The 22,487-nt window shown below is 48.0% G+C and overlaps 9 protein-coding genes and 1 non-coding gene across 10 annotated transcripts; 5 read left to right on the forward strand and 5 right to left on the reverse strand.

Annotated features, from left to right (window-relative positions):
- Nucleotides 1-163: 163 nt before the first annotated feature.
- HD556DRAFT_1230122 (cytokinesis protein sepA) lies at nucleotides 164-5,689 on the forward strand (the record flags this gene model as incomplete). Its single annotated transcript, XM_041297323.1, has 14 exons — nucleotides 164-1,095; nucleotides 1,147-1,230; nucleotides 1,280-1,346; nucleotides 1,410-1,733; nucleotides 1,783-2,910; nucleotides 2,962-3,892; nucleotides 3,950-4,009; nucleotides 4,067-4,197; nucleotides 4,247-4,414; nucleotides 4,468-4,536; nucleotides 4,586-4,669; nucleotides 4,718-4,844; nucleotides 4,897-5,186; nucleotides 5,237-5,689. 14 exons carry the CDS (start codon nucleotides 164-166, stop codon nucleotides 5,687-5,689), a joined length of 4,848 nt encoding a protein of 1,615 aa, XP_041164523.1.
- A 99-nt stretch (nucleotides 5,690-5,788) lies between these two features.
- On the forward strand, nucleotides 5,789-7,029 carry HD556DRAFT_957868 (phosphatidylethanolamine-binding protein). Its single transcript, XM_041312126.1, has 6 exons — nucleotides 5,789-6,118; nucleotides 6,166-6,324; nucleotides 6,382-6,463; nucleotides 6,513-6,621; nucleotides 6,674-6,700; nucleotides 6,754-7,029. Exons 1-6 carry the CDS (start codon nucleotides 5,887-5,889, stop codon nucleotides 6,961-6,963), a joined length of 819 nt encoding a protein of 272 aa, XP_041164524.1. The 5' UTR covers nucleotides 5,789-5,886; the 3' UTR covers nucleotides 6,964-7,029.
- HD556DRAFT_1339701 (uncharacterized protein) lies at nucleotides 7,018-10,010 on the reverse strand. The gene is made up of 12 exons (XM_041302048.1): nucleotides 9,782-10,010; nucleotides 9,521-9,730; nucleotides 9,392-9,461; nucleotides 8,874-9,325; nucleotides 8,509-8,818; nucleotides 8,248-8,457; nucleotides 8,143-8,186; nucleotides 8,016-8,087; nucleotides 7,771-7,959; nucleotides 7,351-7,691; nucleotides 7,191-7,299; nucleotides 7,018-7,118 (listed from the first exon to the last, which is right to left on the reverse strand). Exons 1-12 carry the CDS (start codon nucleotides 9,911-9,913, stop codon nucleotides 7,095-7,097), a joined length of 2,163 nt encoding a protein of 720 aa, XP_041164525.1. The 5' UTR covers nucleotides 9,914-10,010; the 3' UTR covers nucleotides 7,018-7,094.
- A 56-nt stretch (nucleotides 10,011-10,066) lies between these two features.
- HD556DRAFT_1438794 (uncharacterized protein) lies at nucleotides 10,067-10,507 on the forward strand (the record flags this gene model as incomplete). Its single annotated transcript, XM_041305881.1, has 5 exons — nucleotides 10,067-10,079; nucleotides 10,141-10,151; nucleotides 10,202-10,234; nucleotides 10,290-10,400; nucleotides 10,454-10,507. The coding sequence occupies 5 exons, from the start codon at nucleotides 10,067-10,069 to the stop codon at nucleotides 10,505-10,507; spliced, it is 222 nt and encodes a 73-aa protein (XP_041164526.1).
- Nucleotides 10,508-10,599: 92 nt separating this feature from the next.
- On the reverse strand, nucleotides 10,600-11,385 carry HD556DRAFT_1230178 (COQ7-domain-containing protein; the record flags this gene model as incomplete). The annotated part of the gene is made up of 3 exons (XM_041297326.1): nucleotides 10,600-10,807; nucleotides 10,864-11,063; nucleotides 11,119-11,385. The coding sequence occupies 3 exons, from the start codon at nucleotides 11,383-11,385 to the stop codon at nucleotides 10,600-10,602; spliced, it is 675 nt and encodes a 224-aa protein (XP_041164527.1).
- Nucleotides 11,386-11,743: 358 nt separating this feature from the next.
- Nucleotides 11,744-12,829, forward strand: HD556DRAFT_1339729 (uncharacterized protein; the record flags this gene model as incomplete). The annotated part of the gene is made up of 8 exons (XM_041302049.1): nucleotides 11,744-11,808; nucleotides 11,864-11,916; nucleotides 11,969-12,016; nucleotides 12,072-12,178; nucleotides 12,231-12,280; nucleotides 12,330-12,419; nucleotides 12,467-12,506; nucleotides 12,558-12,829. The coding sequence occupies 8 exons, from the start codon at nucleotides 11,747-11,749 to the stop codon at nucleotides 12,564-12,566; spliced, it is 459 nt and encodes a 152-aa protein (XP_041164528.1). The 3' UTR covers nucleotides 12,567-12,829.
- Nucleotides 12,730-12,826, reverse strand: HD556DRAFT_t36. Its single transcript has one exon. It is a non-coding gene; the product is annotated as a tRNA-Leu (tRNA).
- Nucleotides 12,830-13,257: 428 nt separating the features above from the next.
- HD556DRAFT_1502074 (Extradiol aromatic ring-opening dioxygenase) lies at nucleotides 13,258-14,888 on the forward strand (the record flags this gene model as incomplete). The annotated part of the gene is made up of 5 exons (XM_041308971.1): nucleotides 13,258-13,528; nucleotides 13,583-13,728; nucleotides 13,769-13,992; nucleotides 14,067-14,205; nucleotides 14,260-14,888. 5 exons carry the CDS (start codon nucleotides 13,258-13,260, stop codon nucleotides 14,434-14,436), a joined length of 957 nt encoding a protein of 318 aa, XP_041164529.1. The 3' UTR covers nucleotides 14,437-14,888.
- Nucleotides 14,889-15,575: 687 nt separating this feature from the next.
- HD556DRAFT_958492 (WD40 repeat-like protein) lies at nucleotides 15,576-18,018 on the reverse strand. Its single transcript, XM_041312128.1, has 3 exons — nucleotides 17,581-18,018; nucleotides 15,971-17,521; nucleotides 15,576-15,915 (listed from the first exon to the last, which is right to left on the reverse strand). The coding sequence occupies exons 1-3, from the start codon at nucleotides 17,824-17,826 to the stop codon at nucleotides 15,763-15,765; spliced, it is 1,950 nt and encodes a 649-aa protein (XP_041164530.1). The 5' UTR covers nucleotides 17,827-18,018; the 3' UTR covers nucleotides 15,576-15,762.
- On the reverse strand, nucleotides 18,019-20,212 carry HD556DRAFT_958938 (kinase-like domain-containing protein). The gene is made up of 7 exons (XM_041312130.1): nucleotides 19,796-20,212; nucleotides 19,495-19,694; nucleotides 19,284-19,367; nucleotides 18,881-19,229; nucleotides 18,635-18,828; nucleotides 18,397-18,583; nucleotides 18,019-18,345 (listed from the first exon to the last, which is right to left on the reverse strand). Exons 1-7 carry the CDS (start codon nucleotides 19,896-19,898, stop codon nucleotides 18,212-18,214), a joined length of 1,251 nt encoding a protein of 416 aa, XP_041164531.1. The 5' UTR covers nucleotides 19,899-20,212; the 3' UTR covers nucleotides 18,019-18,211.
- Between the last annotated feature and the right edge of the window lie 2,275 nt (nucleotides 20,213-22,487).

Here is a 22,487-nt window from a genome sequence, read left to right on the forward strand (position 1 = left end):
CACGTTGTTGACCTTTATTTGGAAGTGGCTGGCAATGTGCTAGTGTACATTAGTGACAACAGCACGGACGCGCTCATCTACTTAATTATTTTTTATTTCTGGATATCCTTTCCCTCGTCTCTGCAGAGTCGACGGGCTCAGCCCAGTAGAAACGTCCTTAACAATGGACATAGTATTTGGTAGGAAGAAAGGACGGCCCCGCCAGTCCTCGGTTACAGGTCGTGATCTCTCCGAGCATTCTATTCCCTATGACAAGCTTGCTCCTGCCTCTCTGGTCCCAATGCCTGTCGGAACCGTGTCTCAAGGCTTGCGGGGTACATCTTCAAATCCAGTTATTTCAGCTCCCCTCACAAACCCCACTCTTACTCACAATGGGACCGAGATGAATTATAGTCACTTCACTGCTTACCAGCGCAGCAGACTCGAACGGGATCGAACCAACATTTCTCGTCCAGATTCTAGTGTTAGCGCAGCAGATTCCTTCACTCTTTACAATGATTCCGTGGCTTCGTTCACCACCGGAAAGCGACCCAAGACTCCCACCCATAAACTTCGTAGAAGTGAAGCATCTGGTTCATCAGGCAGACGTAGTCCGAATGGCGCTGATTTTGGCTCAATTCCTCTCCCATCTTCACCGGCCGTATCTCACTCTTCTCTTCGACCTGGCTCCTCTATGCCTTTTTCGTCGGAAGCCGAGCGTGCCTCTCGCTTCTCAAGTTCCGATACTCATTCCAGCCATCTATCGCATTTCTTCCATAAACCTCATTCAAACCAGGAAGAATTTGTCCTTCCCCGGCCAGACAGAGATGAGGACATCGAAGCTCTCTTTGAACACGTATCAGCGACTCGCGACCTCCCTCCGGTGAACAAGCTCACCATTGAACAGAAATGGCAGTTGGTATATGGTGCAGAACAATTACGATGGCAGGAGGAAAAGACTCGAGAGGAACAGGCTCGGAAGCAGGGTGATTCAAGTGCAGCAGGCTCTCTTGGCGAGGGAACACCAGACTGGTATATTAGGAAGTTCCTCGACAACACCATCACTGCGAAACAGGCCTCCAGTGTTTGGGTATCTTTAAAGAGTCATGAAACGAGGTGGGATGTTAGTCTTTGCAGTGTAATTTCTGATAACCTTGGTCTGTTTAGTTGGCTTGAACGCTTCATTGAGCTGCAGGGCGCATCTGTATTGGCGCAGGCGCTAATGCACATAAGCCGTAAAGGTACCAAGAGGTAGCACCGTTGTTTTAAATTCAGGTCCATACACTAAAGCCTCTTATAGGCTCCCATCTGATACGCACCTCGAGGGTGAGATCGCCAAGTGTTTGAAGATTATCTTTAACAGCGCCGTATGTTTCTTTTTCATTTGCTCGTCATGGTTCATTGGGCTCAGATCCTCGCGGGTGCTTTAGTCTAGAGTGCGCGACGCTATAAAGTTGAATGGTGTCGTCACTCAAATCGCGTCTTCTCTCAATTCACCTCATCTCCCAAATCGCAAAGTGATCTGCGAAGTCCTCCTCTCTATCATTTACAACGGTACAGACCCTCTTTCATTAGTATTTCCAGCTTTAGAAGCCCTTAGTGGCGCCAATGGCGAGACACACGGATATTATGATTATTGGTTCAGGTCTCTTGAGAGCGCGCTCCTGGGCAGGGGCAAGATGGGGAGTCTGGTCGGAGCTAGCGAAGAAGTTCGCAAAGGCGCTGGACATGACAATTCCCTCGCAGATTATGCGGTAAGTATGTTTTACTTGCGCTCTAGCTAGAATATTAATTTGTCTCTAGTCAACCAATCTTTTCGTGATTGTTCATATTTTAGACGCCATAGAAGACTTGGACGTACGGCTGCACCATCGCTCGTTAATGGACTCTGCTGGTCTTCAGCGTATCATTGCTCTATGTCACGAGATCGGTACTGAGCCCATGGAGGCACAGCTCGCAGAACTGCAGGAAATACTGAAAGAAGATGAGCAAAAATTACGGGAGCGGTACGACCAGCAAATACTTCGCGATCTCAATAGCGCTGAAGACATTTGGAATGCTCTTCGTCACAAAACGGAGAGCACAGGTGCCAAGGAGTACTTCCTCTCTATGATGCGGCATCTACTACTTATCCGGGAGGAAGGTCCTGATATGATGCGCCTCTATCAGTTGTTGGACTCGCTGGTCACGGACGTGGTCATGGATGGGAAACTTGCTTCCGCGGAGAAGAGACTTGGGCACACCGTTCAACGGATTATTGGCCAGCTAAACGATGCTCAGCGATATCAGGATGCCATTCAAGAGGCTGCTGAAGCTCGTTCTCAGGCTCTGGGTCTGAAGCTTGAGAAGGAGGCCCTTGAAGAGGAGATGTCACAAGGTTCAGACGGTCTCGTCGGCCATCTTAAGGCACAGGTCGCTCTCCTCGAACAGAAGCTTGGCTCTCACCGGGAAACCACGAAGCGTCTTCAAGGACAACTTGAGACGCAGAAAGCCGGGTATGAGGAACAAATAGCTCAACTGGAAGCTCAGATCATGGAACTGTTCAGAATGCTGAGGGAGGTTGGCAAGGGTTACGAGAAAATCCTCGACTCTAGTTCTGGGACCATGGACCGGAAGACCTTAATAGAGACCCTGAACAAGCATCTCGAACGAACCAAAACCATCAGCATCCTCGAGGGACGTGGTAAGAAAACGAAAGATACCAAACAGGAGGACGGTGAAAGTGATGAAAACGACCAATTGGATGATGACGCCACTCCTCGGAAGTCTGATGTCCAACGGGGCGCTAATGGTTCAAGAGGCCGATCGCAACATTCCAAGGCTCCCCGGATATCTGGAGTCCTTAACGGTCACGAGTCGCAATTCATGGATGCTGACGAAGCGGATGAACGGGCACAAATCAACCATCAGCTTGCAGCGAATGCCAAATTTGTACGATCTTTTCATTAGCAACGCTTGTAAATGCTCATTGGCGTTGTACAGTTATCGCCTGAAGATGGTGTTGTCGCTAGTCCTCGGAGTATCAATCGTTCACCTAGGCGTACAAACCGTCTGATACCAGGCGATGACACACCATCACTACCCCGTTCACATCGCGCTAATAATCTTCTCGCGCCTCGGTACGACAACACACTTGATTACAGTGATAACGAGTCATCACTTCGTGAAGAGCTTGATGCGGAGAGCGAATTTGGTCAATCCACACGCAGTGGATTCACTGCTTTCACCGATGATACCCAACCCACCTCTGTTAACTCGGACGGCTCTTCAGAAGCCTCTCGTGGACCCACTACTGTGTCCTTCACTGAACAGCTTGCTAGAAAACTGCAATCCCGGGGTCGAATACCACCTGTCTCGGAGGGTAGTCCAACGCCATCTCTGCTTGCCTCCCTCGCTGAGGAATCTGACGTCACAGCAGCACCTCCTCCCCCTCCCCCTCCACCGCCGCCTCCTCCACCAGTACCACCGAAAGATGATGATGAATTAACCCCGTCATCTACCGCTCCGCCGCCGCCGCCGCCGCCGCCACCACCACCACCACCCCCTGGATATCTTCCTCCTCTTCCAACTTTTCCCAGTGCCCCACCCCCGCCGCCACCCCCGCCACCCTCTTTCCTGAAGGGTGCTACTTCTGCCCCAAGTTCTGCATCCAGTTCAGCTCGGGCATCCATGTTCCTCAGTGCAAATCTCAATGTCCTACTTTCTGCTCGCAAAGATATGCCATTTACACCTAGTGCCAAGATGAAGCAGTTACAGTGGGACAAGCTTCCGCAGCAGCAAGTCGGCAAGACCCTTTGGAAAGATGAAGAACCTGAGAAAGAGAAAGAAATGCTCGCCAAATTACAATCTGACGGAGTGTGGATGGAAATGGAGGAGGATTTCAAAGCCAAGCAGTTGATGATCAATCTTATGGGTGTGTTATCTTCATTATTCGTTATTCTAGTTGACAACTCTCTCCCTCCTGAAAAAGCTCGACAGAGGCAAGCCGAGTTGAAGAGTGTCCTTGACCCACAGACGAAGAAACGAGTTGGTGAGTCCTTGGAGTGCCAGAAAATCCTGGAAATACCACTTAAATATTCTTTTCCAGAGATACTTATACAGCGGGTGAAGAAGATGGAACCTGAGGAAATTGCACGCCGCATACAGCAATTCGATCAGGAGATGTGCTCCGAAAACTTCTTAAGCGAACTCAAAGGCGTCCTTCCCACCCCGGAACAGGTGCGATTCCCATTAAATACTCGGGCTTTGGCGGTTAAGTCGTGTGTAGATTGGCAAACTCAATGTATACCGTAACGCTGAGGCTGAGGAACTGGCTGGGTTACACCCTTCCGACCGGCTCATGGTCAAACTCATACAGATTGATCGTCTTGGTCCCCGCATAGAGGGGATGCTTTACAAGTGCAAGTTCGAGGAACAGTGGCTGCTCCTGGATGATGTATGTAGTTATTGATTGGGCATTTTAAGTTATTATTCACCATCATCACATAGGGCGCAAGGAAGGTGAGCGAAGCAGGAGATGCTTTGCTGCATGCCAAGCACTTCAAAGAAGTTCTGAATGTAGGTGCTGAGCACAAAGTGTTGTTTTTACCTAACATATATATATTAGCTCATACTCATGATCGGCAATTACATGAATGGCACAGGGATTAAGGGAGGTGCCTTTGGTTTCAGAGTGAGCAGTATTAACAAGGTATATCCCTCTCTTTTGTTCTCTCGACTTGACTTAATCTCACTACAGCTTGTTGACACTAAATCCGTCAATAATACCACACTACTGCACTTCCTCGAGCGGACGATTCACAAGCATTTTCTGAGCATGGAAGAGTTTTTAGACGAGCTCGCCAAACCCGCAGAAGCTTACCGAGGTTTGCACCTGCTGTACAACAAACGTAGATTAACTGACATAACTCACCTCAGTGAATACTCAGGATATCCGAAAGGATCTTGCCGAACTTCGCGATGGTTTGAAACGTATTCGCCAAGAATTGAATGACTATCATACCGACCTAGCACAAAATGATGGGTTCAGCAACCAGATGTGGACCTTTGTCGGAAAGGCAACGTCGAGGCTAGAATATCTCGTCGACGATGTAAATCACGCGGAAACTACTTTCACGGAAGTGGTCAAGTATTATGGCGAGGATGAAAAGAGCATTACATCACCGGAGTTCTTTGCGGTTTTCAAAACCTTTGTCACTTCTTACAAGGTCAGTGACCCTGACACGTTGGTGCGATGGGATTACCTAACGTTTTACAGAAATGTAAGATGGAGAATCAAACCGCTGCTGAGGAGAAGGCTGCGGTTGAGAAGCGGAAGCAAGCTATGGCAGAGACAAGGCAATTGCGCCAAAATGCCAAGGATGCTAGCATACGAGAGGAAGATGAGTTGGTTCTGGACAATCTACTGGAGAAGCTGCGCAGTGGAGACACAGTTACACGTCGCGCAAGAAGGGCTCGTCTAAAACCGGACGCTAGACCTCTCGTACTTGACACTACCGTTGACGTCGCGCGAGATATGCTGGCCGCTCTCAAAGCCGATGGCTTCGGGACGGTGTCACCTACTGTCCCTTCTGCGCCACGACGGCGGACGCGGCGAAGGACTGACCTTGGTGGTGTTGACTCACAATCTGCCCTGTCTCCTACAGTAAGCTTACCAGATCTGCCCAGCCCAGACATAACAGTGGACTCGAATTTTTCGGATGTGCCATAATTCCTCCGTCTGCCTTCATTAGATGTTTCTTTATCTGTATCGTATCTCTTTGCTTTAGTCTCGCTCACCACGCAACTCACTGAAGGACTGTTTGTTTGTCAATGTTGGATCCGATCAAGTTCGACTTTCAGAATTCCAAGTTCTGAACCATTCTCTTTATAACTCTACATACTCCATATATAACATACCCTTCGAAAATGATACCTTCCGCTGGACGCATGGTTTTCTCTCTGCTGCTTCTCGCTTCGCCCCTCGTGCATGCAGCTCAGTCCGACAACACGACTCTAGGAATCGAAATTATCCGCGCTCATTTTCAAGGGGCTGGTCTGGTGCCATACTTAATGGCGAACTTTACTCCTACTGCGCTTCTAACCGCAACGTACACCGGAGGCGGTATTGTGACCCCAGGTCAACTTCTTCCAAAGTCTCGTAAGTGAATTGTGTTTCGCCGTAGGATTTGTTCATCCCCGTGTCAGGGACGCAAACTGCCCCGAACCTTACTATCACGCCGGTCAATATGACAACCTTGTTGAATAAGAAATACACTCTTGTGATGGTGGATGCCTGGGCTCCAGGAAATACTGACCCGCGGGGTCAGATTTGTCACTGGGTTGCCAATGGTGTAACTGTACAAGGTACGGATATGCTTCCAATTGCATCTGGTTTTTGTGGTTTATATATTGTCTGTACAGACCACTCTGTGTTAACACATGCGGGCGTGGAAGTAGAACAGTACAGGGGTCCAACTCCACCGTCCGGGAGCGGACCACACCGGTTACTACTGTTTTCTTCCTTAAAAGGAAACTAACTGATATCCCTGCAGTTATGTTATCTTACTTTACGCTCAGCAGTTTCCAACCGTCTCTCCGCCGCAGGGGTTCCATATCCTACACAACAATCCAGGATTTTGCCACCTCGCGGATTATGTTAAGGTGTGGTCGCTTTCCTCATATGTAGATCTATCATTAACACAACGTTCATAAGGCCTCGAACATTGGACCTCTAATTGCCGTGTGTATTCTGCTAGTAATACATCTTCTGTACTAACTAATGATTTGATTAAGGGAACCTACTTCACGGTCGAGGAAGGGGTGGCTACTTTCACGCCCTCTCCTACATCTCCTGTTGTGACATCTACTCTGCTGGCTTCAGGGTCTAGTGGTCCGTCCGCGTCAACTACCGGTTCAGTAGCTCAGCACAATGGCGCATTCTCGTCATCAGGCAATTACTTGACTATCTTGCTCGCGCCTTTCTTGTGGCTTCTAGCGTTATAGTTACTTTTCACTTTTACCTTTACTTTCACTTTCACTTGGTCACTCGATGGGTACAAATCATATGAATCATAAATTATCACGAGTAGGGACAGGATATCCAAGCTGAGATGCGTCTGAGAGAAACGCGGCCACTAGCTTCCAAATCTTTCTCTCGCCTGTAGGGTATTCAGATGAGTACCAAGGCACCATGTTGTATATTGATTTTGGCCGAAAGTGACTACACTCACCGCATCCTGTGCCATGTGCACATAACCAGCATAACCATCGGTATACTTCCCTAACTCCCTGCCTTTGCTGGCGCCCAAGCCTACTCCTTGTGCATAAATATTTGTTTGACTGGAGTTACACGTTTCAGTAGGGCCTGGCCATAAAATAAGTAATACATACATTGGATCCACCCTGCCTTCGCCATCGGTGCCCAGCCCAGAACCTTCCTTCCAACCCATTATTTTCAGGAGCTTGTTGCCGACATTTGCTTCATCCTGTCCAGGATTGACCACTGGTGGGGGTGAAGGGGGCGGGGGCGGGCCTTCAACTTGTCGTCTCTTCTTACCGATTGTACTGACAATATTGTCGGGTAAAGGTACGTCAGGCTGGTTATGCATAATACGTCGTTCTGATGCTCGATCACGATATTTGGGTTGCTCGGGAGCCTTGTCAGCAGTCTGACGTGCAGTTACAGCTTTTTCCCGTGCAACGTCTCTCAGATTAGCGTCCTTGAAATTTTTCTATACGACAGAAAAGATGGATTGCAACGAGAGAAATCGTTAGCTCACTCTGACAATATTGCATTAACAAGAGGCGCGCCTTGTGGAGACTGGACTCCTTATTGTGACGTTTCAATTGGTCAAGGCTCTTGAACTGCCGGGCGCAAAGTAAGCATGTCATAGCAGTGGTATCAGAGAACTCGAATTCGGTTTCAACAGGTTCCGGAGAAGGTGCTCGGGATGGTGCTGTTGAGACTACAGTCGACGTCACAACAGCCGGGGGATTGGCCTGTGGAACCTAAATGATCAGCTGCTTGTTCTTCATATCACAGCACATCTGCAAACCGGTGCATGGGCATTCGGGCCATCCTTGAGTTCTTCTTGAACCTGATTCCATTTCTGGATATTGCTGACGGTCTGATACGAAGACCGAAAATCAAATTTCTGATAAATCCTGCGGGAACGAACGAACCTTCTTGCTTGTGATGAGCGGAGCGACCATCTTCGACGCTGTCACTGCCACAAGACAAATGTCAATTCCCATACTCAGATAATTGCAGACAACATATGAAAGAACCTTTGTTATCTTCTGCTGAGGTTGCCGGCTCGGCGTCATTTTCGTCATCAGCGAAATCATCAGCAGAAAATCCCAGTGACAGCTGTCCCGGAGCCTTTGCAGTCGATACATTGAGTTTATTTCCAAGAGCACCTCTGTTGAAGTTGAGTGTGACAGGTTTATCCGAGATAGGCAATACTGAAGGCGCAGGAGGTTTGTGCAAGGCATCATCTAGTTCCCCACTTGATTAGTGAGAGAAAGAGGAGTATTTCGTTGGCGCACCTTTCTTCTTCTTTTCCTTCTTCTCTTTGACAGGTCCAGTTGAGGGTTGGACCTGGGGTTGCGCAGGCTCTTCCACTTTGAATTCTAAGACAGCAACCATGGCAGAGTCATCCCAATACTTTACGAATGCGCCTTCAACTCCACCCAGGTTGATGGACGACGGAATTGCAGTTTCGTCGCGCAGCATATGATCAACTGGTTGGAATGAGTATTGATGAGCAAACGAAGCGGCAACAGGCTTGTCGGAGATTCGAAAGCCTGAAGGATGAATCTGAGGAGACATGCTAGTAGCCAACACTGAAGCTGCGGACTGTAGAAGAAACCAGGATCAGATACTAATGTTGTATCACTCTTCGTCACGTTACCTGATTGTCGACAAACTCAACAAATGCAAATCCGAAGCTGGCCAATGTGACCCTATCTTTGATGAGGATAATGCGTTTCATGCCTTTAGCTCCATTTTTCCCGGGGCCTGCTGAGTTCATCATGGCCTGAGCAATCGCTTGCGGTCCCGACAGCGGATCTAGACCACGGAAAAGTAGCACTGGCCCTTGGGTATTGCCAATGTCACGCGTGCCGTCGTTCATGTTCTGGCGACCACGAGCTTTGTCAGGCAAAGCACTTTGCGAGTAGTCGATCTTGACCCGTCGACCATTGTGGGGAATGCCGGTCTCAAGGGCCTTATAGAATGTAGCTGTCGCTGAAGCGCCATGCGAAGCGGGTGGAGGGACCTGAATAAACGGGAAAATGGGATCCACAAATGCACGGGCATGTTCAACACTCGCGAACTGGGCAAAGCCGAAGCCCTTTGAGATACCTTCAAAAATTCAACGGCCACAAACGTCAATGCACGGTATGAATATGAATACGAATGGGCAAGTGCCTGTTGATCTGTCTCTTATAATGGTGACCGTTTCAATGTTGCATCCATTGTTGGACAGGTATGCCTGCAGCTAAAGTATAGCATAGATTCAGCTCGGTACTCGAAGATATGTAAAGCGCGTCGACAAACATCCGCCTCAGAAAAGTCAGGATCCAGTCCTAGGAAGATGACGTGGGGACTGGGTTCGCTAGGGACTAGACGCTTTTTTCCTTGAAAGCCTTTCTGGTGCTTGTCGTCGTGAGACTGATCGTGTGCAAAGTCCTGTGGTCTGCTCTGAGACTGTTGATTGTAGGAGGCCTCATAGCTGTATTCTTGGTAGGCATTGCTCGTGTCGTATCCCTAATGAGCACAAATGAGAAAAGGCATAAGTTTAACAGAAGGACCACGCACGCCATTGTTAAATTTCCTACGCTTCCCATCCCCGTAGTCATCGTCCCTTCCTCTACCTCCTCTGTCAGTAGCCCATGCCCCACTGTCGCCCCAGTTATCCTTTCCTTTATCCCAGTCACGGTTATAAGCCATGGAATAAAAAGAGTTGACACAAATTCCCTTGAAAAACGATGAAAGTCAAGAAGCAAAAGATATTCACGAGGAACCACGCAGCACACAGAAACGCTGCCAATAAGCGCGGCCAAACAAGCTACAACAACACCACTCCCTCTTAATAGTACGACCATGGCAGTACCCAGTGAGCAGTTCATAATTTAACAATGCTTGAAGATATATTGACAACTTCTAAACGAATCAAGGTTTTTTGAAGGTTTGGACGTACTCTTGAACTCAATATTCATCCTCTAATACGCCCTCTAGGTCGATCCCGCAATTGAAAGATGGAATCGTATGGTCAGTCGGGTTCAACCGCGTGCCTCTGTCTTTCTGAAGTTTCCTTTGTTTTTAGCGTGAAGATGCGTATAAGCATTTCAGATTTACTCCACGGACAACATGGGTCACGATGTGTGGGTTCGTACTCGTGCCTGGAGCGATCTATTACCTGGCAAGCAAAACACACGTACACTGCTTCCTTTACATTCATTACATGATTCACTGATGTCGTTATTACAGTTGGAATGGAACTGGGCAGGCAAGAGAAAAGGGGAGGCATTGGCACAGGCGTGATTTTGACCATATCGTCTGTAGCGCGTACTATGAGGTAGATACATCCCATTTACTATCAATTATGTCTCTATTTCTATCGAAGCCAGCATGGTTCAGAATCTCTTGCATAATTCTATGGCCACCTTGCAACCACCAGCAACAACTGCGCTAAGTAGTGCATGCGCAGGGGCTCGCTGAGAGTGATGCTCAACAGCAGTGTCTAAGTGCTCTAACTCGTCATCTCTAAATTCTTTGATAACGTCCCTCAGAAGTGGGATGCTTGGATGAGATGATGGCAACAACTCAAAGTCTTTCAGTTGGCTGAATTTACTGGAGCGTAAGACTTGCGAATATGATAGCTAAAAACAGGGACAAACTCATCGTAGTGTTCTCCTATGACAGTCTCTACTGCCTCTGTGCAAGCCATGGCTGCTTCTTTGCCCATGAGGGCTGTCGCTGCTCCGAGTGCATAGCCAGCAACTTTGGCGACGTCAGACAACAATGTTGGTCGTACCTCATGTTGTAGCTGTAATTTGTCCATCACTTCTAAATGTAATTTTTCTTGGTCCCACATTTCCTTCCGCCAGAATAAGTTGATTGGGCATGGTTGGATTGCTGTTTGAGATGCTCACTTGAATCAAGGGCCCAACTCGCGGGTCGCGGCCAAGGACAGCAAATTGTCCTCGATAAATCCAATTAGCCGCAATTTCACCAGCCTGATCCACGCGCAGTGCTCTATCCAGAATTTCCCGTTGCTTTGGGGAAATGTCAGGGGATGTAGAAACCCCAGGCTCCTGGTTCTTTGAGGGGTCCGTGTAGAAATCGGATGCTCTGCATGTGATGGTTCTTGTCGAGGGCCGTAGAGCATTCGCAACCAGGAAACGGCACCTCACCAACATCTGTAGTTTCCACACAGCAGGCCAGCTGGTGACTTTGACGGCAGCACTTAAATAAGTTGTTACTTTCCACGGTCCATGGAATGGCCAGAAAAGGGAACAACCGTATCACAATCGAACGCGTCTTTCAAGTTGACCATCGTTCACAAACTTATAAAGATTTTGATTTTGATATATCTGCGCGATCGAAATGACATCGAAGTAAGTGTTTGTGTAACGGCTATATCTCAACATGCTGCATGACTTCATACAGGTTTACCCCTTCGCAAGCTGTTGACATGTCTAAAGAGAAGGACTGGTCGATGAACCTCGGTATTTTTATTCATGGCTCGTCGTGAAACGCGCCCAACTTATTATCATAGGGATGCTTGATTGGGATAACACGAGCATCGTCTTCACCAAGCGCAGCCTGGTCGAGTTCCTCAAGTAAGTGGCCTGTCAAACGTCTTCCTGATACCCGCGAGGCTCAGGATCCATCCAGATACACAGGGACTACTGTTGATACTGGCTTTAGCAATATTCAGAAGCTGCCTCGTGAATAATCGAAATTATCTCTCTTAATGAGAAGTGCTCATTTGATTCACAGGATATGCCAAATTTGGCAAGCTAACGAGCACCGAAGAGGAGCTGCCTGGTGATTTTGGCATTTGTGACCTGGTTTTGGTCTTTGACAGAGTTGGAATAAACAGAGACAGCTACGAGTCCCACGATTTCTTCGTCAGAAATCAACAGACTTCTTGCGGAAGAATTCACAGATGATGCATTGTCCACTGCCCCGCCGCCAACCGCGACACAGGTGCAGTGATATTCAGATGCTCCCTTTGCCAAATTTAACGTAAAGCATTCAGCCTGTTCAAACTAGTTCTCCGAGCAGCCCGGATGACTTCAAGCCTACGAGGTATCATAGACCCAACAGTCTTGTGGTGCGAACTAATGCAGTCAACTAGACGCGTAAGAACGCAGCCGGGCGGTCATGACTCTATTGGCAATTTGTTCGGAAGCGAACCACCCCAGGCTCAATTTATTCCCACTCGCAAGTACGTGCCTTTTGCTTCGCTGTCTTCTCCGCTTATCCCAGCTACAGGGTGCGACAGCGTCCAGGAGGAGAAGACAACATCGAAGGGGTGAGTATGCGGCACAATTCGGTTCGACTTGTGTCATTGATTTCCTAGTAGCTTTTCTGAGAGTGATTTTTTGTGATACCAAAACGAAATCGAGATGTACCAAAGCTGTTTTTTTGTCCAACAACCTGTAGCCATCATTATCATACTGTTGGTTTTTTATCTTTATTGTGAAGGCAGCGCACTATCGCGTTATTCTTTGGGCAAGGATCAAAAAAAAAAATCATGGTAGCGGCGAGGTTCGAACTCGCGCGGACTTTCGCCCATTGGGATTCAGATCAGTTCTTAAATCCAACGCCTTAGACCAACTCGGCCACGCTACCAATCACCTGATTGCAATGTTTGAAAATGTTGATCAGCGCAAGGTTTACCGGGCTACGAGGCAAGCCGTCGATACTAAGTCTGGCCGATGAGAGAACAAGTTGTGTTGCAAAGAATACAAACTAAATTATATATATATAATTGTCTCGCTATTGACGCGTTCCAAACTACACCTGCAAATTCAATATGGACCAATCTTCCATATGCTTTCAAATTTCTGAAAAAGCCGTTCAAGACTCGGAACTCCTCGTCATGTCACACTTTCGTCGATGTGTCACATGCGCTACATAATGTGACACGTGACATGTCTTTGACTGGCCGGACAGATAAGTATGATAAGTAATGGAGGAGCCCTAGAAGGATAGCCACGTCAATGCTGTTCAAGCTATAACGTTGGAGACGACGCCATTCCTTCTCTTTAACTAGCATTATAATGTCTTTCCCGAAAACACAAAGCGAATGGCGAACCGCGTTAGATGCACTTCCTTCTACCCCAGAGAAAATCCCTGCTTTCTTCTTTGGGCACGGGTCCCCGATGCTCATTGCCAGGCAGGTCACGAACTCACCCATGACAAGTACTATGGGCCCGGGGGGCGATCTTGCAAATTTTTTGCGTGATCTCGGACCAGCTTTGAGGGCCAAGTACAAGCCGAAGGGCATTGTCGTATTCAGCGCTCACTGGGAAACGATAGGGGTACGTCATGGTGAGGATTATAGTGTACCCCCAAGGAACCCTTAGCTGACATCAGGTCTGACAGTGACGGATTACGGAGACAGGAATCCTTTACTCATGGACTACTTCGGGTTTGAGCCTTATTATTATCAACAAACATTCGAATCCAAAGGAAACCGCGCTTTGGCTGAGCGCATCATCCTGTTATATAAAGAGGTCTCTCAACAGAAAGTCATTCACTTTATTCATACCGATTTTGATATGTCTGTAGGTAGGCGGAAAAGCCAAGCTCTCCAGCATTAATGAGAACCGCGGATGGGATGGCCGGACTTCTCCGCCACGTCAAGGCCCGGGATTCGACCATGGGGTTTTTGTTCCTTTCAAGCTTATGTTTGGGGACAAGGTCGATGACGTGCCTATCGTTCAAGTATCCATCGAAAGGTCTAGTGATCCAGAACAGAACTGGGCGGTCGGAAAGGCCTTATCAAAACTCAGGTTTGTATCTGGGGTTTCTTTATATTCAAATCTTCTAGTAAGAGCCGACATTTCTGACGTTCTCTCATTCATAGGGAAGATGGAATCCTCATCTTGGCAGGTGGTCTGACCGTCCACAATCTTCATGATCGAAAGCAATTTTCAGAGAAGTCAGCGTCACCCGACGTGACGATGTTTGATCAGGCAATAACAGTGGCTGCATCCAAGTCCCAGGTTTATACTACATACTCATCTCTTTTCAGAATTGCTCATTTTCATTCTTGACAGCTTGACGAACGGAAGCAGTCGCTGTTCGACCTCATGAAGCACGATGGTTTCGCGCAGGCGCATCCCTCTGTTGAGCATTTTGTTCCGCTGTACGTTGCGGCAGGCGCAGGTGAGGAGGGGGGCGTTCAGGTCGTCAGCGCCATTTACTCTGCTCCGACTATTGCATTCGGCATTTGATCATATGCAGAAGAATGTACTTTGCATAGAAGCCACGTTACATCGCGAACAAGATGAGCATTAATATTCTAACTGGCATATGTAATGAAACACGACAATAAGAAATAAAACACAGAAGCCCAGGGAGCAATATGGCGACAAGAAAGGATAAAGTTCAAGTGCATACATTGATGCATCTTGCAAATCCGAGAGGTATTCTGGTACGTATGGCGAAAACTTCCAATTGACCTTGATTGATTGACATTTCTCGTCAACGAGTCTCCTACAATATTATTATGACGCACAGGCAACTCTTTATGCTCCATTGTCATTAAACTCTGGGTTGCACATCGTAGCATCGCTCAGGCACGCCATGATATTGATATCGAAATTATATTTGCTTTTGTAATTGGCTATCAGATTACTCATTGGTATCTGTTGTTTCTGGCATCGAGTTCGTGATCTCAAGCAACGGACAGCACGTTCTGGCTTTCCGCTTTTGACTTCTGCTAACTTCACAAGTGCAAGTTGCCACGATCGAACTCCAACGCTGCTGGGTGGCACCCAAGGTCTATTTGCAAGAAGCCGATGACAACACCGCAGATCACACGCTCATTCCGCTTGCCCATGGTACAGATGGTGACCTGTGTGCTCCTGTGTGCCGTCTGTAGTAGGTCGTGGTTCAGCATCACAATGCATTAATTTACTGAATTGGCTTACTAACGGAACGGACCATCGTTTTTCAAAGATTTTGAATCGATTTCAAACATTAGCCTATTCCGCGGTTCCGCGATATCTTGCCGCGGAGCCATCAGTCAACAGCAGGGATGCGGAAGGTGGCCGCTTCTGTAAGGTGGTTTGGCCGGTCGGTGATTACTATGTAAGGCACTGCAGTGTTTCCACCTTGTCGCCCATTCTCTCTTTGATTCCAGAATGTCGTTTCCGAAGACACAGAAATGACGAGCTGTGTTAGGCTCGCTCGCTCCTCCAGAGCATTCTTCTTTGATCATGGCTACCCTATGCTCGTGGCTGAATAGGCCAAGAATCCAGCCATGGGGTCGGACGGACACCTTGCGAAAATTTTGGACCTGCTCCAAGGTCGAACTCCAAGCTGAAGGGCATTGTCATATTCAGCGCTTAGTACCCCTTGCGCTACTCGGACTATTGTGTTCGCTATTTGATCCTATATATAGACTTCTTTTGTACTAGAAGCTAGACTATATTGCGAGATGGACATTCTAGTCCTACATAATGAACTCGGGAATAATGCGTCATACACAAGCAACTCGAAAGCAATGAGATCCAGGAAAATTACGACAACGAAATAGAAGAAAAGCATATATTTTGTCAAAGCCGGATATCTCCAGCAAAAGACCATATTCTGATGTCTCCGTCATCGCTACCAGAGATAATCTTGTCCTCACCAAGACCCAAACATGTTACAGCACCACGATGACCAACCAATGTAGCTGTACATCGGCCTTCCTCGCGGTTCCACACCTAAAAGCGGATATTTAAGTTTCAAGGCATATGATTATTCAAGAACAGGGCGGACCTTGATAGTACGGTCATGACTGCCGCTGATTAACCGCAGCTTATCGCTCGCTACCGCCCAGACACCTTCAATATGGCCGAATAGAGTCTGGGTGGCTTTCGCCGTATCAATGTCCCAAACCTTGATAGTGTTATCAAGGCTTCCAGAAATGAGCACCGGCCTCTTGGCACGTTTCCGACTGCTACCTGCCAGCACTTCCCTAGTGACACGATCAAGGCTCTGTATGTCCTCCATGCTCTCGCTATTAGCATCGTGTGTAATAACCGTGCAAACTTCGAAGGGGTTCGTTGGGTTTCCAACTTGGGCGATATGGGCCATGTTACTGTCCGCAATGCGATGCTCTTGGCGACCGATGCCTTCATCACAGCGCTCGTCCACTTCCAGTAGTTTCAGGCTCTGCACTTGTCCAACATGTCCCGTGAACTGGCGCACGCATGTCCGCCGTGCAAGGTCCCATAAGCGAATGGTCCCGTCATCTGAGGCTGAAAACAACAGTGTGCCTTGACATATCCTTGGCTCACTACCCGATCCGCAGCCCATCTCAACATCCGCTGGGTCTTCAGACTCCCATAGCCGTACGGAATTGACCCAGTCACGGTGCCCGCGGAGCGTGAACGCTTCGCCCGTGCGGAAGTTCCACACCTTTACAGTGGTATCCACACTCCCGCTAGCAAGCACGTTGGAATCGAAGTTGAGGCAAACGACACCCTCCGTATGCCCCTCGAGCGTACGTATGCACTCCCCACTTCGCCAATTCCACACTCGAATGGTGTGGTCCATGCTTCCTGTGATCAATTTCGCTTCATCGAACTGTAAAGCCCGCACAGCACGCGTATGTCCACGGAGGCAGCGTACCTCGAGGCCGGTCTCAATGTTCCACACACGCACAGTACGGTCGTACGAGCCCGTGATGAGGATTGGGAAAGAAGGATGCTGCAAGGTCTCATCGAACTGGAGACACATGACACCATCTGTGTGCCCGCGTAGCGTCCGAACGGAACATCGCCCTCGACGCCAATTACGCTCGACTGATAAGCGCTCTGAATACACATCCTTCCAAGGCCGTGTGAACGGTAAGGCGTCGGGTATTTCGGAAACGAACAAGTCAGGGGTATGATGAGGTGGGAATGAAGGGGGAGACGACGATGGAGACGCAGAGCTCGTGCGGACAGCACGCTTTCGTTCGAGAATAGGTAGCCCCCATCCACACTTGAGGCATTTTTGCCCAATGTGTTGTTCACATATTCCGCGCCATAGGACGTCGTCATCGGCTAGGCTTTTCCACTGCTTGCTCACCTGAGCAGCGCGACAAAGAGAGGTAGCGTCGAGATACGCAAGGACCCTGAGTGATACCTCTCGGGGAAGGACGGTGAATGGGTCAATGCGGATTAGCTGACCAAGCTGCTCCGTTAGCAAGGAGAGCTGAGAAAAACAGCACATAGTAAGAATGCCCTGGAGAATGAGTTCTCGCCTGGGATGTGATGACGAGGAGAAACCGGACCAGATGGCATTTACAGCTTCTCGCTCTTGTACGGGGAGAGCATCAAGAGCCTGTAGAGCTTAAATCAGCAGCTGAACTAACTCACTCACGATCAGCTAATCAGACACACCTGCTGTAGCTTTAAATTGGTACCCTCGTCTGCCATTCTCTGATGGCGAACACATAGTTTTCTCTGAGCGGCTGGAGTAGTATACATCTCAATGTCTGAGATTGTTGGGAGCGGAGATGAGCCGGAAGAAGAAGGCTCAGAAATTGAGAAAGGTGAGGGAGATCGATTATGGTCTAGATCAGGAGTTAGACCCGAAGCAAGACGTGGAGCAGGCAAGGTATCGCATTCAGTTGTTGAGGTCTCCATAGGTGAAAAAATGAAAGACTGAGGGATTAAATAATAATCTCATGCTACTGTTAATCGTGTCGAATGGAGTCAAGACTCGCCCCACTCGCGAACATCTCACGCAACATCACGCAACTCTAGCGTGTCACACCATAATAGTTCGTGTCACGCAATTTCAGCCAACATAAGCTCGGAGCAGCAACAAAACATCTGCTCAACGACAGGCATAATAGTACTAGACATCATGTGTACAGTGGTACAGTGGTACTGAACAGACCGTGGAAAATCAATTCAACAAAAATATGACGTGAACACGATACAGAATCAATACAACACAGACAGGATACACGCACTCATCGATCAATATTATAGGATACCCACAAATCAGATACTACCCTCCTTCCTCTCAATCAAGCGTGATCTTAAGCTGATCCAGAGGTATTGGTACAAAGGTATCCAAGTCGATCGACCGTGAGCGTAGCTCAGCCTCGCAGTGTGGCGGAACCAGAAGTCGGTTCAAGTCTGGTCGCACCGACAACTCTGTCATCAACTGGTCAGCAGCCGTTGACATTCCAAAACTACTGACAATACCTTCCCGTGTGAAGTCGAATAAACGTGGAAATTCCTTCCCGTTCGGCATCCTTGCCCCCTCCACTCGTAGTTCGTCAAAGAATGAGTGCACCATAGCCTCTACTGCGCTTAAACGTGCCCCCGGCGTATATTCCAGTAGCTTCGCAACCAAGTCAATCGCCTCGGGCGCAGTGCGTGGTCGGAATACCTGTCGTACGTAAGTACACGAGGTAACAACGCCACAAAACGGCGGTGATACCTTGGAGAACGGATGGGGCTTGATCTGAGGGAACTTGTGCTCCATGTAATTTGGATTCATCGTCTTAATTTGTTCTCGCGATGGCGTCCCGAGAACCTTGATGATCTCCACCAACTGGTCGATACCACTCTCCCCAGGGAACAGAGGTTGGCCTAGCATTAGCTCTGCCATCACACAACCCGTCGACCATATGTCTAGAACAGCGTTACTCTCCCCCACACAGTACGGAATAATATTGTTACCCACCAATGTTTGTTGTGTAGTTGGTAGCACCGAAAATAAGTTCAGGTGCTCTGTAGTACCTCGAGCAAATGTAACTAACATTTGGCTCTCCAGCGACGAGGATTTTTGCTGAGCCGAAATCGCACAAATTCAGAACGCCCGTGGCAGGGTTCAACAGGAGATTCTGAGGTTTAATATCGCGATGGCAGATGCCCACTGAGTGTATGTAGGCAAGTGACCGGAGAAGCTGATACATGTACAGCTTGATTTGAAGCATCGGCATAGGCTGCTTCAACTTTGTGTAATGACGGCTGGCGCGGTAAACGGTGTCTGGAACGTATTCAAGAACAAGATTGAGGTAAACTTCATCCTTCTAAAAGTAAAGCTGAAATCAGCGCCAAGATGAGGAAAGGGAGATCTTTCAAACCTTTTCTCCATTGGAATAGAAAAAAGCTTTGAGGTCGACGACGTTTGGATGTGACACAAGTCTCATGATTTGTAGTTCACGATTCTATTCGCGCGATATCGATGATATCACGCCGACCGACAAAAACCGTTCCATCAGCATCATCTTGAAAAGCAGTCCGCATCACGACCAGCGCAGAAGCGCAATGTGACAAACAAAAAGGATTACGTACCTTGAATCGCTTGTCCTGAAGGACTTTCTTGATGGCTATATCCTCTCTATCCTTTGACTCTCCTACGAGTTTTGCCTGGTATACAACTCCAAAAGAGCCATTTCCAATGACTTTGCAATTTGTGTAGGCAATCTCCCTCTGTTCTGATGTTTTACCGTCTGTTGCGATGACCTTGACAACCTTATGGGGATCATCGATGGCTATTTGAGTAGAAATGTCGTTAGATGAAGATGACATGGACATGGAGATAGAAGGAGGCAGTGAATGAGACGGGAAATGACGGGGGAGGAATGACAATTACAAAAGAGACATAGCGACCAAATTTGGATGTAGAAAAGTGTGGAGGTTGATTGAGAGCACGTACGAGATATCTTAACACCGTTTATTGGAACGTTGGAAGCCATCTGTGAAAAAGAATTGTTCCTTGCAGGAAATCGCACGTGTTCTTTGAAATCGGAAGGAACAAGTGGCACGACTGGTAGCGAGCGCCTACTTGATGTTGATGATGCGGCAGTACTGAAGCAATTAGAGCAAACTCGCGGCTAAAAAAACAGCAAAAGAGTAAGGGGACTAGAAGTTAGTGCTGGAGATGTTAACGAAGGCTTGTTGGGAGTTGAAACGATATATCGTTGATGGGAAGAAGAGAAGGTGAACGACCAGGAGAAAGGGTGACTTGAGATCCTGTGACCCCAATCATCCTCAGCGACTGCCAAGCAGACGCAAACATCCACTTGGTCTTCAACAGCAAAATTCCTGGATTCAAGTTGTACAATAATGTCGCTCGACATTGTCAACAAGTCAGCATCAGTATTATATGCAATATCCTCTCTATAACTCAATTACAGCCTCATGTTCGTATTCCAGACTGAGTGGTTACAACGGCTCCCAGGACCCTGCCCGACAGCCCGAATCCCAACCTTAGCGTCATCACAAGGCGCTACTGAGAACTGCATTCACTTCGGAAGCAGTGTTTGATGCCATCAATGCCACCAGCGAATCCATGAATTCCACAGCATGATAACATTCGTGGCACCCTTTTCAGGGTACGTCAACCTGAGATTTTCATGTCAACCTCCTCCGTTATGTTTGGACTCATCATCGGACTCGCATTCCGAGGCATACCAATTAGGCAATTTAGGGGTCACTACATTCGTGCTGTCCATGCGTAATGGGTCTGTGCGTCGACCAATGTTTCAGACCCCGTTATCGCAGCAGTGGCGCCTGACACATGACCGGAGACTGTATGTCACAGGCCCCGCTCACGGGTTCTACTTATTACATAGTCAAATCAAGGGTTTGTTTCCCGATAAGTAAGTTGGTTTGGACTTGTTCTTGATGAACCTGGCCGTACGTAACATCCACACAGCCCGTCTCATTCAAATACCGCGAATTTCCGCAGATATTTGATCATCAGCACAAAATGTGAAACACAAAGAAACGCTTAAAGTTCGCGGATCAGTGCTAACTGCCACTATCATTTTCTTGTCCTGTCATTAATCGAGGTATCGTTTTGTTGGTTCAATAATGTTAAGTTCCATGGCTTCGATTTGTCAGGGCTCCGTGTCTCTCGGATGACCGGCCTCAGGATTATGGTGTGTACAAGCCATTTCAGTGGACGCTAAAGTAGCTCATTGCACCTGTCGATCATACAGTGATTCCTTGCAAAGTTCGCGTTGCTCAAAGGTAATAAGTCTCAGATTCAGAAAATGAAGTCCTTTATTCAAGGATGGAAGCTCAAAGGCTCCACCTTTGATGCGATTTCAGACACATCAGTCTGCCCATTTTCGTGATGAATATCCTCCTTGAGAAGGGAGATTAGCTTTCCAAAAATGGTGTTTGTTTGGTCAATCCCCTGAGCACTGCTTGATAGAAATTTATTCCAATCTGTCACCCAGATAAGTTTTCACTGTTTCGTTGCAGCACGAAGCCCACTCTGAGACTTGCCTCTCACTAGGGCTCCCCCTTAAGTCCTTAAGAGATACAACAGCACCCTCGCAAGCCACTCCACTGACTCATCCACAGACCGACCATTTCAGATATATCCTCGATAGAAGATAAGTAGATTCACAGGCTGTGCAATGTGATTAATGGCTGGGAGTGGCAGGGGGTAGATCCTTCCAATTCACGTGGACAGGTTGAGGCCTGCTGAATCTTTGAACGACGGAACTTGTCAGGTGTGCCTCCGTGGCAAGGTTGCCCTCCGTTCTACGTTCCATGCATCACCATGATGCAAAGTCAGGGTATGTTTCTCCGTGGCAATTCAACATTCAGATTCATCGAACAACCCTGATACGCAGCCACTACTACAGTTGGCATTCAAAAACGCCTGGTTTTTCTCGGTCACTTCAACCTCCGAGAGGGTCGCGGGTCGTTGAAGCACTTATTGTAAATAGCCTCATTCCTATGGTGGAACCGGGGGGCGCTGTTTGCGATCGATTTTCAACATTTGCATTTGTTCCTGCACAATCAGCTATGATACATCATCTAAGTAAGCATGTTGGAAGATTGTCACAATAAAATCAAACTACACGCTCCCCCTGCCCATACTCACCAACTTTTTATTGGATTTCAGTACAGGTAGGGTGCGCGATCGAAGTTGTCGGTAAAAGTGAGGACTAGCGGTGGGCTACGTTTGGCGTACTGAAGACGCTCAAACACATCTGTCGAACTCCAGTAAGTGGGAAAGTACGGCCAATCTTTGACTTCATTCGTTCAAGATAAACACAGCAGGGTAATGTCCTTGCACAATTTTCCCCTGTGAGTGTACAGCAAGGTGGGTAAATGAATGAAACGCGGCTCAAAGTAGTCAGATAATAGCTGCGGGACCACGAGAGCGACACCTCCTTTTAAACCGATCGTTGTACTATCAACCCATATCTTGGCCGGTGCAACCAGTGTATGCGTGCATTCCTCGTGCGCAGTGTGGGGAGGTGAATTGTGATCCCACATCGATGTGAGCGTTTATTGACTGCTTTAGGGCAAGACGATCGCCG

Source organism: Suillus plorans (genome assembly GCF_016647745.1).
Source record: "Suillus plorans strain S12 chromosome Unknown HD556scaffold_8, whole genome shotgun sequence".
Lineage (NCBI taxonomy): Eukaryota > Fungi > Basidiomycota > Agaricomycetes > Boletales > Suillaceae > Suillus > Suillus plorans.

Bases quoted from the DNA above. Each gene is read 5' to 3' on its own strand.
- HD556DRAFT_957868 (XM_041312126.1), top strand. From the start codon at position 5,887: ATGATACCTTCCGCTGGACGCATGGTTTTCTCTCTGCTGCTTCTCGCT. The intron at 6,119-6,165 runs GTAAGTGAATTG...TCCCCGTGTCAG, and splicing joins TCAACTTCTTCCAAAGTCTC to GGACGCAAACTGCCCCGAAC. The intron at 6,701-6,753 runs GTGTGTATTCTG...GATTTGATTAAG, and splicing joins ACATTGGACCTCTAATTGCC to GGAACCTACTTCACGGTCGA.
- HD556DRAFT_958492 (XM_041312128.1), bottom strand. From the start codon at position 17,826: ATGGAGACCTCAACAACTGAATGCGATACCTTGCCTGCTCCACGTCTT. The intron at 17,522-17,580 runs GTGTGTCTGATT...TAAGCTCTACAG, and splicing joins CCAATTTAAAGCTACAGCAG to GCTCTTGATGCTCTCCCCGT. The intron at 15,916-15,970 runs GTCCGCCCTGTT...ATCCGCTTTTAG, and splicing joins GTCATGACCGTACTATCAAG to GTGTGGAACCGCGAGGAAGG.
- HD556DRAFT_1339701 (XM_041302048.1), bottom strand. From the start codon at position 9,913: ATGGCTTATAACCGTGACTGGGATAAAGGAAAGGATAACTGGGGCGAC. The intron at 9,326-9,391 runs GCACTTGCCCAT...GAATTTTTGAAG, and splicing joins TATAAGAGACAGATCAACAG to GTATCTCAAAGGGCTTCGGC. The intron at 8,187-8,247 runs GTTCTTTCATAT...GTCTTGTGGCAG, and splicing joins CTCAGCAGAAGATAACAAAG to TGACAGCGTCGAAGATGGTC.
- HD556DRAFT_958938 (XM_041312130.1), bottom strand. From the start codon at position 19,898: ATGGCTTCCAACGTTCCAATAAACGGTGTTAAGATATCTCGTACGTGC. The intron at 19,695-19,795 runs GTAATTGTCATT...CTACTCAAATAG, and splicing joins TTGGTCGCTATGTCTCTTTT to CCATCGATGATCCCCATAAG. The intron at 19,230-19,283 runs GTTTGAAAGATC...CTTTACTTTTAG, and splicing joins TCTATTCCAATGGAGAAAAG to AAGGATGAAGTTTACCTCAA.